At 49.1% G+C, this 13862-nt stretch overlaps 6 protein-coding genes across 6 annotated transcripts; 4 read left to right on the plus strand and 2 right to left on the minus strand.

Moving 5' to 3' along the window:
• Positions 1–799: 799 nt before the first annotated feature.
• Positions 800–1651, plus strand: ASPWEDRAFT_31325 (uncharacterized protein; the record flags this gene model as incomplete). Its single annotated transcript, XM_040833535.1, has 5 exons — positions 800–1078; positions 1140–1265; positions 1324–1451; positions 1508–1540; positions 1603–1651. The coding sequence occupies 5 exons, from the start codon at positions 800–802 to the stop codon at positions 1649–1651; spliced, it is 615 nt and encodes a 204-aa protein (XP_040686100.1).
• Positions 1652–2424: 773 nt separating this feature from the next.
• On the plus strand, positions 2425–3945 carry ASPWEDRAFT_116590 (phenylalanine--tRNA ligase; the record flags this gene model as incomplete). Its single annotated transcript, XM_040828667.1, has 1 exon — positions 2425–3945. The coding sequence occupies one exon, from the start codon at positions 2425–2427 to the stop codon at positions 3943–3945; it is 1521 nt and encodes a 506-aa protein (XP_040686101.1).
• Positions 3946–4598: 653 nt separating this feature from the next.
• grpE (mitochondrial nucleotide exchange factor MGE1) lies at positions 4599–5508 on the minus strand (the record flags this gene model as incomplete). Its single annotated transcript, XM_040828779.1, has 3 exons — positions 4599–4631; positions 4689–5117; positions 5230–5508. The coding sequence occupies 3 exons, from the start codon at positions 5506–5508 to the stop codon at positions 4599–4601; spliced, it is 741 nt and encodes a 246-aa protein (XP_040686102.1).
• Positions 5509–6419: 911 nt separating this feature from the next.
• ASPWEDRAFT_54033 (alpha/beta hydrolase) lies at positions 6420–7376 on the plus strand (the record flags this gene model as incomplete). Its single annotated transcript, XM_040837998.1, has 1 exon — positions 6420–7376. The coding sequence occupies one exon, from the start codon at positions 6420–6422 to the stop codon at positions 7374–7376; it is 957 nt and encodes a 318-aa protein (XP_040686103.1).
• Positions 7377–8849: 1473 nt separating this feature from the next.
• cbpA (putative calcineurin binding protein) lies at positions 8850–10153 on the plus strand (the record flags this gene model as incomplete). The annotated part of the gene is made up of 2 exons (XM_040831401.1): positions 8850–9700; positions 10138–10153. The coding sequence occupies 2 exons, from the start codon at positions 8850–8852 to the stop codon at positions 10151–10153; spliced, it is 867 nt and encodes a 288-aa protein (XP_040686104.1).
• ASPWEDRAFT_186599 (arginyltransferase) lies at positions 10143–12636 on the minus strand. The gene is made up of 11 exons (XM_040832139.1): positions 12296–12636; positions 11935–11979; positions 11784–11859; positions 11672–11734; positions 11494–11616; positions 11283–11444; positions 11003–11236; positions 10859–10956; positions 10745–10810; positions 10414–10682; positions 10143–10338 (listed from the first exon to the last, which is right to left on the minus strand). Exons 1-11 carry the CDS (start codon positions 12351–12353, stop codon positions 10213–10215), a joined length of 1320 nt encoding a protein of 439 aa, XP_040686105.1. The 5' UTR covers positions 12354–12636; the 3' UTR covers positions 10143–10212.
• Between the last annotated feature and the right edge of the window lie 1226 nt (positions 12637–13862).

A 13862-nucleotide genomic window follows, 5' to 3' on the forward strand; every position in this document is an offset into this window, starting at 1 on the left:
AGAACTTCCAATTTGGGATGTTAGGGGCCTGGGTAGCGTTGATACATACTATCCTCTGGCTCACCGGGTTCTGAAAATACCTGAAGCCTGGTGGCTGGGCGGCTAACTAGATACGATGCTACGTGGAAAATAAAGTCTAGGTACTACTAGCTGGTAGATATCTACTCTGGAGTCTGGACGGAGTAAGTCTGACAGTAGTAGACAGGGACAGGGACCGGATCGTGCTGAATTTCCACCGCCATGTGCTCCGTATGGCACTTTGTATGAACCTCACCCCATCTATTGAAGTACTTGATATGCTATATATTGTTTTCACTACAAAGGCTTTGCATTATCTTCCGTGTAGAAAGATACATAGAAGCGTAAAAGAACAAAGACAGAGGTCTAATATGCCAACAGAGACTTCTCTCTTTCAGATATCTGGAATCCAACCTGGACAAGCCTGGATCCAGACAGATTTGGCCAGTGTGTGAGAGCTTCAATTCACTACACAAAGCCCGGATACTATTTGATAAAATAACTTACAGGGTATCCACTAATTTGCTCATGTCTCCTGCTTGTATGCAGCCCAGAGCAGTGAATGAAATGGCCTAAGCGAGTGTGATTTGATTTGACTGCAGAGCTTGATTTGATTCTAAGCGACCTGAAGACTTATCTTTTCTCTGTTGTTACTTCTCCTTTCTTTCCCTCTTTTGTCTTTTCCCTTCTCTCTCTTCCTCAGCTTCTAGCTATCTGTTCGTTCAAATCTCATCTTCTAAATACAACCAGTTAAGTCCAATCCTTTCCCAGACAAAACAAGATGAATAACAACAATCGCACCATGAATATGAACGCTCCTGCCCCTCCTCCCCCTCCTCCTGCTGGTCGAGATGGTAAGGGTGGTGGTGGCGGCCCTGACCGCGGAGGCATCAAAAAAGTACGTTTACTCATGCTAGAAGCAGCAGAAATCAACACGGCTAACCTTCATGGTCAGAGGAATCGCGGCCTGAGATGCCCCTGCTGCAAAAAACGGGGACACAAGGAAAACCAGTGCCATGAGTACAGGTACCGCCTCTCTGCTGGAAAGCAGTACATGCCCGTAAGTCAATCTCTTCACTTGATACCTACAACGCGTTCTCATGTTGATTTACCAATAACAGCAATACCAAGAAAGAGTGGCCAATCGGGGTCGCGGTCGTGGTCGTGGCGGTCGTGGCGGTCGTGGCGGTGGTAGTGGTGGTGGTGCACACCACGGCCAGCAGGCCCCTCCTGCCCCCGGTCACCAGGTGAGTTTTACGACTGGAGTTGATCATTATTCAGTATACTGATACTATTGAAAAACAGGCCCCAGAGGCTCGGACTCCCCCAGCCGAAAACGCCCAAGAACAGGGCAATCAAGCCCCGGCTGGCCCGACTCCTGATGTGGAGGATCAGGTCCTCACTCTCCTGGAGGGGATGAGTGACGATGCCAGGTATCTCAGTATTCCTACCCTACATGGTCATCATGTCACTAATACAATCACTCTAGATCCCGCCTCATAAACCGAATCCAACTGGCAGTGTAAGTGCTGATGCCAAAACCCTCAAATTAGGCAGACAATCTCTGACAAAAATCAATGATAGGCTGCCAGGCAGGGAGGCAAATAAGGAGAGCGACCATGCCATGGGCTAATAATCCTTTTTTCTCCAACGGGGGTTTTTTTTTTCTTTCCAGTCGATGCTGATCATGCGGTGATGCGGGTTTTTCATAACCACGCTGATCCAAAGGGAAAGCCAGTTTTTTTTTTAATTTTAATTTTTTTTTTTTTAATACAACTAGGCTGAACCAAGGCAGGCTTTTTAAGCCCATGCCAAATGCGTGATCGCCTCGGTAGGGCTGCATTCTGTTGAATGTAAACCCACCGAGATATAATACGGCGGTTTTAAAATCGGAGATGTACAATGACAGCCCCGGTTGACTTGTTCTTCCCAATAAATCCCCCAACCGTAAAACGCGTACCTTGTAGATAGTCATCGTAGCCATATGCTAGTTCATGCAGTACATACCGTGAGCTCTGCATCTAACCTTGTTTGTGTGCATTCGTAGATTAAGATCAAGGATGGAAGTGAGAGGAGTATATGAGAGATCTGCATGATTAGTTTTGAATAAGTGCGTTGGAGGACATGATAGTGATATCCCCAGACCAAATTTCAATATATGTATTCTTTGTGATTAGAAACTGAGCGATTTCAATCCTTCGTACTTCGTCAAGAGTTGAAGTGGTTCGTTCAAAGGAAGGTGGAAGGTCTTGGGGCCCAGACGCTCTCTATATCGGCGACTCATTTCACCGGCCCGGGGCTGTTTGGAAATCATCCCGAAAAGGTCATGCAAACCATCAGCTATTTTTGCTGGCATACCTCGCATCGCAATCGATATACGCTCCATTGGAGCCAGAACCATTCAAAATGCGCCTCTTTGCCACCGGCAGAGCCCTGCGCGTCAACAGTGCTAGATGGTCAATTGCTTCGCCCCGCAGAAGCCTCATTCGCATTCCGCTCTCGCATCGCCCGGATGCTCTGGCCGTTCCCCGAAGAGCCTTGAGCTCTACAGCTATCCGCAGGACAGACGAGAAAGCTACCGGCGCAAATGGTACTATAATCAATGGCCAGTCGTACAGAAAGGATGAATGGACCAACACCCCGGAGACGATTCTGTCTCACGTTGGTCGCCGGTTGTACTTGGACGAAAACCATCCTCTCGCGATCACACGCAAGCTCATCGAAAGCCAATTCCCTACACCCATCTACGGGAACTACTCCGAACAAAACCCAGTTGTTTCTACTGAGTTGAATTTCGATGTCCTGGGCTTCCCTCTCGACCACCCCGGCCGCAGTCGTACCGACACGTACTACATAAACGATAAAACGGTCCTGCGGACGCATACGAGTGCCCACGAGCAGGCGTACTTTCAGCAGATGAATCGCAATGAGAAGACCCGCCCCGAGGAGGTTGGATATACCTTGGTTGCAGATGTGTACCGGAGAGATGCGATTGACCGCAGTCATTACCCGGTCTTTCACCAGATGGAGGGTGCTAGGCTGTGGAAGCGCCCCGAGACTGAGCCATTGAAGCACTCGGCTGAAACTGCCGCGGCGATTATGAAGGATGTAAACAGCATTCCGGCTCATGACGTTGCCGTCGAGGATCCTAACCCCACCTTCCACCCGGAACGAAACCCGCTCCAGGACGGGCAACACAGCGTAGAAGAGACCGAGGCCATGGCCGCGCATCTCAAGCGATCGCTGGAGCAGATGGTCATTAAGATCTTCACCGAGGCAAGCAAAGCCGCAGCTAGCACAGCCGGCGCTGAGCCCGAACCCCTGAAAGTTCGATGGGTGGAGGCCTATTTCCCATGGACAAGTCCGTCCTGGGAGCTCGAAGTCTTCTGGCAAGGCGACTGGCTCGAAGTCCTAGGCTGCGGCATCATCAGACAAAACCTCTTGAACAACTCAGACGTACCGCACCGCATCGGCTGGGCATTCGGACTCGGTCTCGAACGCATTGCCATGCTTCTCTTCAACATTCCTGACATTCGTCTCTTCTGGTCTCGCGACGAGCGATTCCTCTCGCAGTTCAAAGCCGGCCAAATCACCCGCTTTGAGCCCTTCTCCAAATACCCAGCTTGCTACAAGGACGTGGCGTTCTGGTTACCCTCCGCGAGCGTCAGCAGCGGTAGCGCCGCTGGCGGCGCCATGCCCGTCCATGAGAACGATGTCATGGAGATTGTCCGTGAGATGGCGGGTAATCTGGTCGAAGACGTCCAGCTCATTGACGAGTTTACTCATCCCAAGACGCACAGGAAGAGCATGTGCTACCGCATCAACTACCGGAGTCTGGAGCGGACATTGGTTAATGAGGAGGTTAATGATTTGCACGAGAAGGTCCGAGGAAAGTTGGTCGATCTGCTCAGTGTAGAATTGCGGTGATGATCGACTGTACAAGTGCGATGTGTCTTAAAAATATGTAGAGTATTTATCCTTTGTAATTATATGAACGTCATCTCAACTTTGATCTACCTCGATTTACTCAAGAAACATTGTAAAGCCGTCAAGAGATCTATTAATCTGAACATCCTATACGACCAGGTGCCAATCCAGGGCAATCCATTAAGTGACGCAAGACGAAAACATGATGCAAATTCCCATGCAAATGTCATCCACGCCTGTTCCCATGCCAATCTTCCAGAACAAAGACCACTTTTGGGGGATGAAAAGGAAAAGACGCCAAGAATTGCGTTATGATATACAAAATTGGGAGGTGAGAGTTGGGGCAATTGCCCAGGGCACAAAACAGAAACACGACAGGAAGACAACCGAACGCCTTCCGTCACAGAGAAAAAGAAAATATCATACACACGCGTTCATAGATGGAGGTATTTGGTCAGGGAAAAGATCAAGACGAGATTCCCAAGAAAAACAGACATCCCATGCCCAATCGAAGTTCCGTGAGTTTGATTCTCGTCATAAAAATAGTGTTTGGTATATTATACAGGTAGAACATGATTAGAGAAGATTCAGGAGGGTTGAATCGAATGCGTGGCCGGTCTATGGTGACAGTTCGGAGGATATTGCGGAGATTTTTAGTCGTTCTTGACAACACCAACCTTGGCGGCCTAGAAAAAACCAGTTAGGACAGGAAGACTTATGGATATTAGATAAAGAAAACGTACTCTCAAGACCCTTCCGTTGAGCTTGAAACCCTTGCTCTGGACGAACATGACATCGCCGTTCTCCAGACCTTCGACCTTGGTCTGGAAGGTGGCCTCGTGCATGTTGGGGTCGAACTTCTGCGCCTTGCCGTCCTCAGTAGGGACGCTGGGGTCGAACTGCTCCAAGCCGTGCTTCTTCAGAGAGCTCATGAGGATGTTCTGGGTCATCTTCAAGCCGGTGACAAGGTCTAGCAAGTCCTTGTTGGCCTCGGTCTGAGCGGCGCTGAGCTTTTCAGCGGGGACCGCGAGCAGGGCACGGTCGAAGTTGTCAAGACTCTCAAGGAGGTCGACGGCGAACTTCTGGATAGCAAAGTTGCGAGCGTTGTCCATGTCGCGCTTGGTGCGCTCCTGAAGGTTGAGGAAGTCGGCGACGGAGCGGACATATTTGTCCTGAAGAATCAATTAGTACAGGGCATTGCATTTGTAATTGAGTCTTGAACGAAGACAATGGGCGCCCCGGATCAAACTTCCGAGCAGGCCGGAAAAACTAATGAGTAAATACCTTGATGTCAACAACTTCCTTCTTCTTCTCCTCCAATTCCTTGCGAACGGGGTCTTCAGCGGTCTCAGCCTCGGCGGCTTCTTCGCCTGCCTTCTCCTCGGCCTTGTTCTCTGTAGAGTAGAAACGGCTGGCGGGCTGGCGGACAACTAACCGGGCGGACTGAGGGAGCTGTGATTGCAATCGTGACGTACGAGCGGCCAATGGCGCTGTGGATGCATAACGGAAGGAAAGCGAAGACCGGACGGCCTGGCTTTGTCTAAGGAGAGTTCTCTGGAACATTGTGATAGGGAGGGAAGGGGATTGTGGTGTAGATTAACAGGGGAGGGTGGTGACGATGGAGTGTTGGTGTCAAGAGAAGCTCTTCTTCCGATCCAAAAAAACAGAACCTTCGAGTATTCCGGCATCACCTGACCGCTTACCCAATTGGGTTGGGGAACAACGCCGGGCCGAATACGATATAGCTTCATCTTTACGTCGTTAAGTTGACCAAGTCTTCTCAGGTCTTTTGGTTTATCTCATTGAATTGTGATTTATAAGAATACTGGATATCAGAGTACAATGTACTCTGCACTGTCGCTTGAGATCATGTGTGCCGCAGATTGCCGATCGATATGCAAGCAGCATACGGACAGACGGATGCAATGAGAGACAAAGAACCACCAAGAAAGAGACCCAAGCCAAGAACGAGAATGGCCGTAAATCAAAGAAATCGAGATCAGACCTCAACATAGCCTTCCATTACCAATCCATCTGACTTTCATGATGCCATCCAGAGCCGATAATACTGGTTCTTTCAACCGAGGGGGTGCACCTAACGGGGTTTTGCTTTCAGCCTACCTGGTGACCTGGTCATGGAGACCAGATCCGAGTCATTCCACTGCAGTCCATCTGGAGAGGAACAACAAACCATGATGAGAGCTAGCATGGATCCTTAAGGGAGATCTACTCGTCTACTGGCGAATAATAGGGAACAGTATGACCCATATCAATCCCCTCGTCCCTCACTGCCTGGGCTTTAAGTTCCCCTTGCTTGGGCTCTCTGGGCCTGGAGGCTCACAGCCCACAACATCAATCTAAGCCTCAGTCATCCCAACAACTCCTTTAGAAGAATAGTTGTGGGTTTATAGTTATACCTAACAACCAGATATTGCCCCCCTCGCACTTCCCAAGCCTTTTCTAGCAACTCCACAATGCCTCTCAGCTGGGACCCTGACTTCGCCAAAGTTTTTGTGCCGTTTCAGGCCCTTAAACCTCCAAAGCCGGCGGTGCACGATGTCCAAACGCGGCGGCATAATCTCGATGCCTCCTATGGTGCTTTGTTCGCAGCACTTCCTGATGTCTCCGACGTGCAACACACTATCCACCAAGTCAAATCGAGCGATGGGCATACCATTTCTGTCTATCGCTTCTTTCCCAAGAGCTGGACTCCTGAGGCTGCCCCGGGCCCCGCCCTTTTACACACCCATGGCGGTGGTATGATTCAGGGCAATGTCAAACTGTTCATCAAGCCTATGTCCCTGATGGTGCAGGAAACGGGTGTGCAGATATTTTCGGTTGACTACCGATTGGCCCCCGAACATCGTAATCAGACGGAAGATGCCTACGCGGGGCTGGTTTGGCTGCACGAGAACGCCGACAAGTTTGCCGTGGACCGTAGCAGAATCGCTACGTATGGTGAAAGCGCGGGCGGGAATCTTGCTACAGCGTTGGCTCTTCTGGCCCGGGATCGAGGATTGTCTCCGCCGCTGGCCAAACAGATACTGATCTACCCCATGTTGGATGATCGGAACACGATTCCTAACCCTGAAGTGGAGCAATTCGCGACTTGGACGGCCGCAGACAACATCACTGCCTGGTCGGCTTTGCTGGGTGAAGATGGCATTGGCAAGGACGATGTCTCGCCGTACGTGGCGCCCGCTCGAGCGAAGAGCCTGGAAGGATTGCCACCGACGTATATCGATGTGGGCGAGTTGGATATCTTCCGCGATGAGAGCATAGCCTACGCAGCGAGAATTGCAGCAGCCAACATCAGTCTCGAGTTTCATGTATACCCTGGCGTGAATCATGGCTTTGATGCATTGGCGCCAAGGATTCCAGTGACCCAAAGGGCTCTGGAGAACCGTTACCGGGTTTTTAAGAGCTTGTAAATGAGGCGAGACGTTAAACATAGTTGGAATGATTACACAGTTTCATCCTGTCGGAGGGCGGATCCGTTGTTCCTACCAACTCGCAAGATGACAGCTCGAGTTGGGATGACCATGAGATGAACGGGGCTATGTCTCGGGGTGAAGGAATAAAAAAGCAAAGCATGATAGCATAAGCAGGCAGAACCATTATCACGATGGACAAAAGGAGAATATGACCCAGTTCCATCCATCTAGACGACGAGATGAGCCCTGCTCTCGCATTCGTGTAGCGACGAACCGAATAAACTTCATGCAATCATCCTCAACATTGCATAACTGCATAAACTCCAAGCCCTGTCAAGAAAGAAGCACCGACCAAGCGATCAAATAGACAGCAACATTCCCAGCAACACAATTGGATCGGAGATTAAACCATGAGGGAGGCTGAGTGGGATGAAGATATCCAAGTGCCAAAGGCATCCGAATTCAAAAGAGGCTTGGAAGGTTAGAAAAGAAGTCATCGACGCCGATACATACGTAGGTGCGACGAATCAGCCACAGGAATTACTGGATTAGGTGGCCATGATCTGAGGAATATCCACACCAGTTCGGATGTTGAGGCCGCACTTGCATCCACTTTAAGGGGGCGGAGTCGAGTTTGCGGAGAGGCCGACCGAGGCATGGATGGAGGATTCCATTCTCACTAAGGAGGAGTCCGTAAGGTGTCTAACTGTCTATGCTGGATCTATGTTGGATAGGGTTAGTCTGGAGGAGTTAATAGTATCAATGATTTGGATTGTTGATAGATGACGCAGATGTTATTCTGGTCGTTCTATTCTTGTATAGACCACAGTACAACACATCTTCTAGTAAATTCTATCAATTACTACTAATTAATATAGAGCATAATTAATGAAAATCCGGAATCATCTAGATGATTCAAATGAGTGGCAATAGTGGCTAAGTCGTGGCGACTCAAACCGACTCACAGCAAAGGCAAAAATGAAGCCAAAGAAGAGACCCGATCGTCAGGAACCAACCGCCATGATCCTCAACCCTGGCTATGATCTGACTTATCCTGACTATTCCGACTGATCCTAACGACTAGTGACAACGTGGAGACTCACAGGCAGTGCAGAGCCAGCGGAGCCCAGGCCGCGTTTGCGTTTTGTTGAAGCCAAAGTGATTGCTGCGCCTCAATACCTGGCCGAAGACGGTGAGAAACAATGCTGGGAACAGCGACCAGGGTTAGCTTTTGTTTAGTCTTAAATATCAGTTCTTCATCTCCAGGATTTCCATCTTCATTATCATCAACTCCAACAGCAATCAATCAATCAAAGCATTGAAGCGCTGAGCATTAATCATTCATTCAGCTGGTGCTAGTGGCAGTCATCCGCCTCTCCTCTTCTCCTCTGCTCCCACATTCCTCTCCCAACCACCACCATCAACTCTCATCCTCACCACAACCATCCTAAAATCATCTCAAATATCAATATGGCCGGAATTACCGCCTCTCCTCCTCGTTCTCCCTCGTTCAGAGCCGGCAAGTCATCGCGATCTTCGTCTGCTTCGCGCCCGAGTCTCTCGCTTGATGTCTCCAACCTCCCTCCTCTCTCCCAGCCAACCCCACCATCCAACACTCTCCTGATCACCGGCTTGCACGATCTCGTTCTCTTCCAACCGGCTTCTCTCGATGCCCTCCGCAGCCAGATCACCGCTATCGCGCCCCTGAACTCTTTCTCCCCACTGCCGTCTCTCCGCCGCATCGTCTGCTCCTTCCACTGCGAGGCCGACGCAATCGAGATCCGCAAGCTGTTCGACGGCCAATTCCTTCTTAACCGCGACACCGTCCGCACAAAGATCTACTTTGGTGAACCCACCCCGATCCTCGACGAAGAGCATGGCCCCAAGTTGCTCCAGGCCCCGCAGTCCGACAAGCTCTTCTTCATCAGCCCGCCGCCGAGCCCCCCGCACGGATGGGTGATGCGCACTGAGGAACCCCCAAACAAGGAGGTGCATGCCAGCGATCTCGCCCAGGCCTTGGCTCAGCTCAAGACCGAACAGACCTCCTTCAACGACGCTCCTGCTGACCCGGACACTCCCATGTCTCTCACCTCGGACAAGAGAACCTCCAGCTGGCCCGCCTCTTTCCCCCAGCAGCGCAGCCGAAGCAGCACTCTTATCTACCACCCCGAGGACCACGGTGGTACTCCCGACCTCCCCGCTGTCATGGTCGAGGATACCAGTGCCGGCCCTGATGACTCTGACATGGAGATGAGCCCCATCGATCTGCCCGTGAAGAAGAGTCCTCCCAAGACATCTCGTCCTCCCGTCGAATTGATGGAGTAATTTTTCCTTCTTATTTTTTTTTCTCATTCTGTTCAATCTTGTATTTCAGCGTCTGTTTTTGTCTCTGCATTCATAGATCATCATCATTGTCATCATTGTCATGACCCAGCACCTCTCATCCATTGGTGTCTTTCTTGGATTGGTTCTTGTTTTGTTTCATCATGCAAGGTGTTTGGATGGAGTTTGGTTGCATCAATAATGGGTTATTGGATTGGGTCTATGTTTAAACGCTTTTTCTGATGCTTCCGAGTCTTGGATGTGGATTGGTCTGCTCTACTTATTAGATTGGACATGGGTATAATGCACAATACACAATACACAATACACTTTATAATCAGTCTATCTATCTTTTTTCTAGTAATAGTTACTTGTCAATACTATCAAGCTAAAAGGAAAGGAATTAACCGAATTACTACTAGTCTAAGCATTCTAGTAAGTGGACCAGATAGATTGTGGGATTTATGCTGATATCGTCATCTATGTACGGTAAATCGATCTAGATACAAATCTAATCAAACAAAACCACAGCACTCTCACGCACCATTCGAGCCCCCAGAACCGCAGCCAACTCGGCCACGATCCCCTTGACTGATTGTGGGTTATCAAGGGCCATTTGTTCCCAGCCTCTTAGATCCTATACATGGAAGGTGTGGTTAGTAGGTTATTCATTCTTAGTTTTGGATAAGGATCTGAGCTGGATTTGACTTACAGCCATGCTGAAGAAAGATCCATGAACGAGGAGAGGCCAATGGTCTAGGTCTGCTGCTTTGGTTTCTTCGAGTGTCATTGTACCGGGCATGTTGAGGGCAAATAGCGATACCTCTTCGTCGTTAATTTCCGAGTCGGCGGCTTCTGTGTTGTCTTTTTCTGTGGGGTTTGCTGCTTGTCGTCTGTCGTGGGAGAGGGACACGTAAGACCGTTTGTCTAGTTTGTCGGACAGTTCACCGTCGAGGGGATCCCAGGCGTAGGTTTCTGGGTCTGTTGGTTGTGGATTAATTAGCATTTGACTTGTTGGATATTGTTTTGGCGTGGGAACTTACCCAGGACGTATTGGGGTCGGAATGTTCCCTTGTACCGCATCTTCTGGCACGTGTGGATGTAGTAACCTACATGGTTGTTAGAAGGTGCGCATGATCCGAAGCAATGTGTCTTACCCATGTAGTAATACTTATAGGCTCCTTCGATCGTGAGCGCGATTTCCCGCAACGCACTGATCTTTCCAAACTCCCATGCTTCGTAATCGGGATCGTAGCTAGACTGTCAGTTGTGTACTGCGAGTTGGAGGCCACAGCTCTTACAAGATATACACGGAGCTGACTCCGTTGGGCATAAGGTCCAGAACAGCGACAGCGATGAGCTTCCCATCCAACCGGTAGCACTGGTGCCAGGATCCTAGCTTGCGTTCTGCCGAGTTTGCATTGGCTGGAGATCGTTTGATACCCGAACAGAGGAAACGCTCAAAGTCTTTGGTCTTCCATTTGGATACATCTTCCTTGTGAACCTTTGTCTGGTATTTGACGAATAGATTGAATCTTCTAGGATGAGCCCTGTCATGCATAGCAGTTCCATGATACTTACTTGGCTTGAGAGACGGAGTCTGCTTCGAAATTCACTTCAAAGCGATGAGCTGGTTCCAGCGCTCTCTTGGTTTCTGGATCAATAGGACGCTTGACGTTGCTATATTCAGTTTCGTGGACCGCGGTAAGGAGGTCAAAGTTGCATTTTCGATGCTTCTTCTCTCTGATAATAATGAGCCAATGAGATATTTCTATGAGTGAATCCCACTTACTCCCGCGTCTTCGGACACAACCGAGCTGCTTTGCGAATGTACTCGGGACCCAGAACGAACTTGTTCCAGCGATTGATTGCTTTTCGTTGATCCTTTCTGGATTTGTAGGCCGATCCTTCAAGCCTGCGTTTTCGCTCAGTATCAATTCAAGGGCAGAAAACAGAACGACGATGTGTACCTCAATGTGTAATAAGGACAGCATGATCGCTGCAAGTTCTGTTTGTAATAAAGTGTCCCGGATCTAGATAGAGGTCAGCATTGGTGATGGGCGCATGCTATGATGGGACAACCTTCTCCAACCGCGATTGACAAGTTCCTCATAATGTCTAGGCTGTACAGCAAGTGAGCTGGTGTAGTAGGAAGCACCTAGCGAATTTATCAATAACTGGTTGAAAATGAAGTTATTCCCGCGGGGGGGTTTAAGGTGGGGTCAAGACTCACAGCCATCCTCAGATTTACAGTAGCCGCACGAGTTGCGTTGATAACCTGAGTAAGTGGGAAGCCATCAGCAATTAGTCATGGCATACCGTCATGAGTCGAGTATTTGGTGGACAAGGAAGTATCCGGGGAGTCGGAAGAAAACAAATGAATGGGGAGCAAGTGGGATAGTGAGTTGTACCCGCGGAGGGGCAGAGAGAGAGAGAGAGAGTGATACATCATCACGATGGGGACTGGAGGGGCAGCCAGCACCAAGTGGGATGATATTCATCGTGAAGGAAGACCGGAGGATGAGGGCAGAGAAAACTGAAGGGCCAGTGACAGCGGCACGAGGCAACAGACACCTTTCTGACTGGCTGCTTACCTAGAGGCCGGAAGAGCGACAGATTCCTTGCTTGTTCGGCGTCGACGACGGGTTCCATGGCGGAGTAGAGAAAAAGAGGCGAGGATGATTTGTCTGCGGCCCAAGCGGGAAAAACAAGAAAACGAGAGATGCAGCGAGGAAGACGGACTGTTTTTAAGATGCAGTTAGTGTTGAGGAGGTGTTGATGGATGATGTTGATGTCGTGGTGGGTGAAGATGCTTACGGAGGGAAAACGAGATTTGTGGATCAACACGACATCAACAGCACAACAGCAACAACACAGTTTCTCATATTCATTTATATTCAATTTAATCTGTATAAGAACTTGATAAGATGCATTGATTGAATTACTAGAGGTTAGATGCCAGTATGCTAAGTAATATCTGTAATCCGAACACTCCGTAACTATACCTAATCCACGCTTCTAGAAGACCCGGTATCATGCACCCTGCAAGGCCCCAACAACCGTCTTTATATCTTCAGTTCTTTTGGCTGAGAATGCAGCAAGTGAATTTGCCTGTTTGCCTTGAACTGTACAACAACAACATCACACAGTCTGACTCGAACTTATAGCCACCCATTGCTGCACATGCAGGACTGGACAGATCCATACTAATGCATGTACAAGCCATCAAATCCACTCTGAAGGAATGCCCATCGACTAATGCTTTTATACTGACCGACTGTCTTTATCGTTGATATAGAACTATACTGTACGGTACTGTATGTAACCGTTACCATACGCGTACCTGATACTGGACGCTCGACAGGGCAGTTGAGCAGGTGTCACTCACTGACTGTTGGCTTCACTATTGACAATATCGAGGCGACGGTGGAGGGTGGATAGTAATGATATCCAAATATCAGACATGCGTGGAATGCCCAACTCCAGCAGCTAGGATCTCACTTGCTGTGTTGTCGCATCCCGACCCAATCGCCATCGCAGGCCAGAATCCCCAGTGGTGAGTCTTGCAGCAAAGGCTACATGGTTATCCAAGCATCAGTAAAGTTACTATCGACGGCACTTGACTAGGATGGAAAACTAGATGGTCATCCATGATGCTGATCAGTGACTTCATCTCCGAAACCATCGTCAGATCCATGATAGTATGCAAGTGTACCGAATCCGGAATATCATCGTCCTTGGTGCCCCGCATTTTCCACTTCTTTTGGGATATTGCCTCCAAATGATGATATTTGCATTGGCATATGTAACGTCTTCTCTGCTATTTGACGGGAAAAGGGACCAGGGCGGATCATCGCTACCTGAAGGACAAAATCCCAACCGATATGCAGACCAAGTAATCCAACACGTCGATGAGAGACATCATCATCATCATAATCCTTGAGTCCGTGCAACTCGATCCCGAAAGATCTCCAGGCTGGTTCTTGGTCGAAAGTTCCTCGTGGAGAATCGGGAGGCAATATTGCTCTGCTTACGTTGCACGATACAACCAGTCTTGGAGTTGAGTGGATCTATTGAATGATTCTAAACCATAGCAGTACTACTAATAATAATTAGGATAATATTAACTACTGCTAATAGTGAAACTAATAATGATAATTG

Source organism: Aspergillus wentii (assembly GCF_001890725.1).
Source record: "Aspergillus wentii DTO 134E9 unplaced genomic scaffold ASPWEscaffold_7, whole genome shotgun sequence".
Lineage (NCBI taxonomy): Eukaryota > Fungi > Ascomycota > Eurotiomycetes > Eurotiales > Aspergillaceae > Aspergillus > Aspergillus wentii.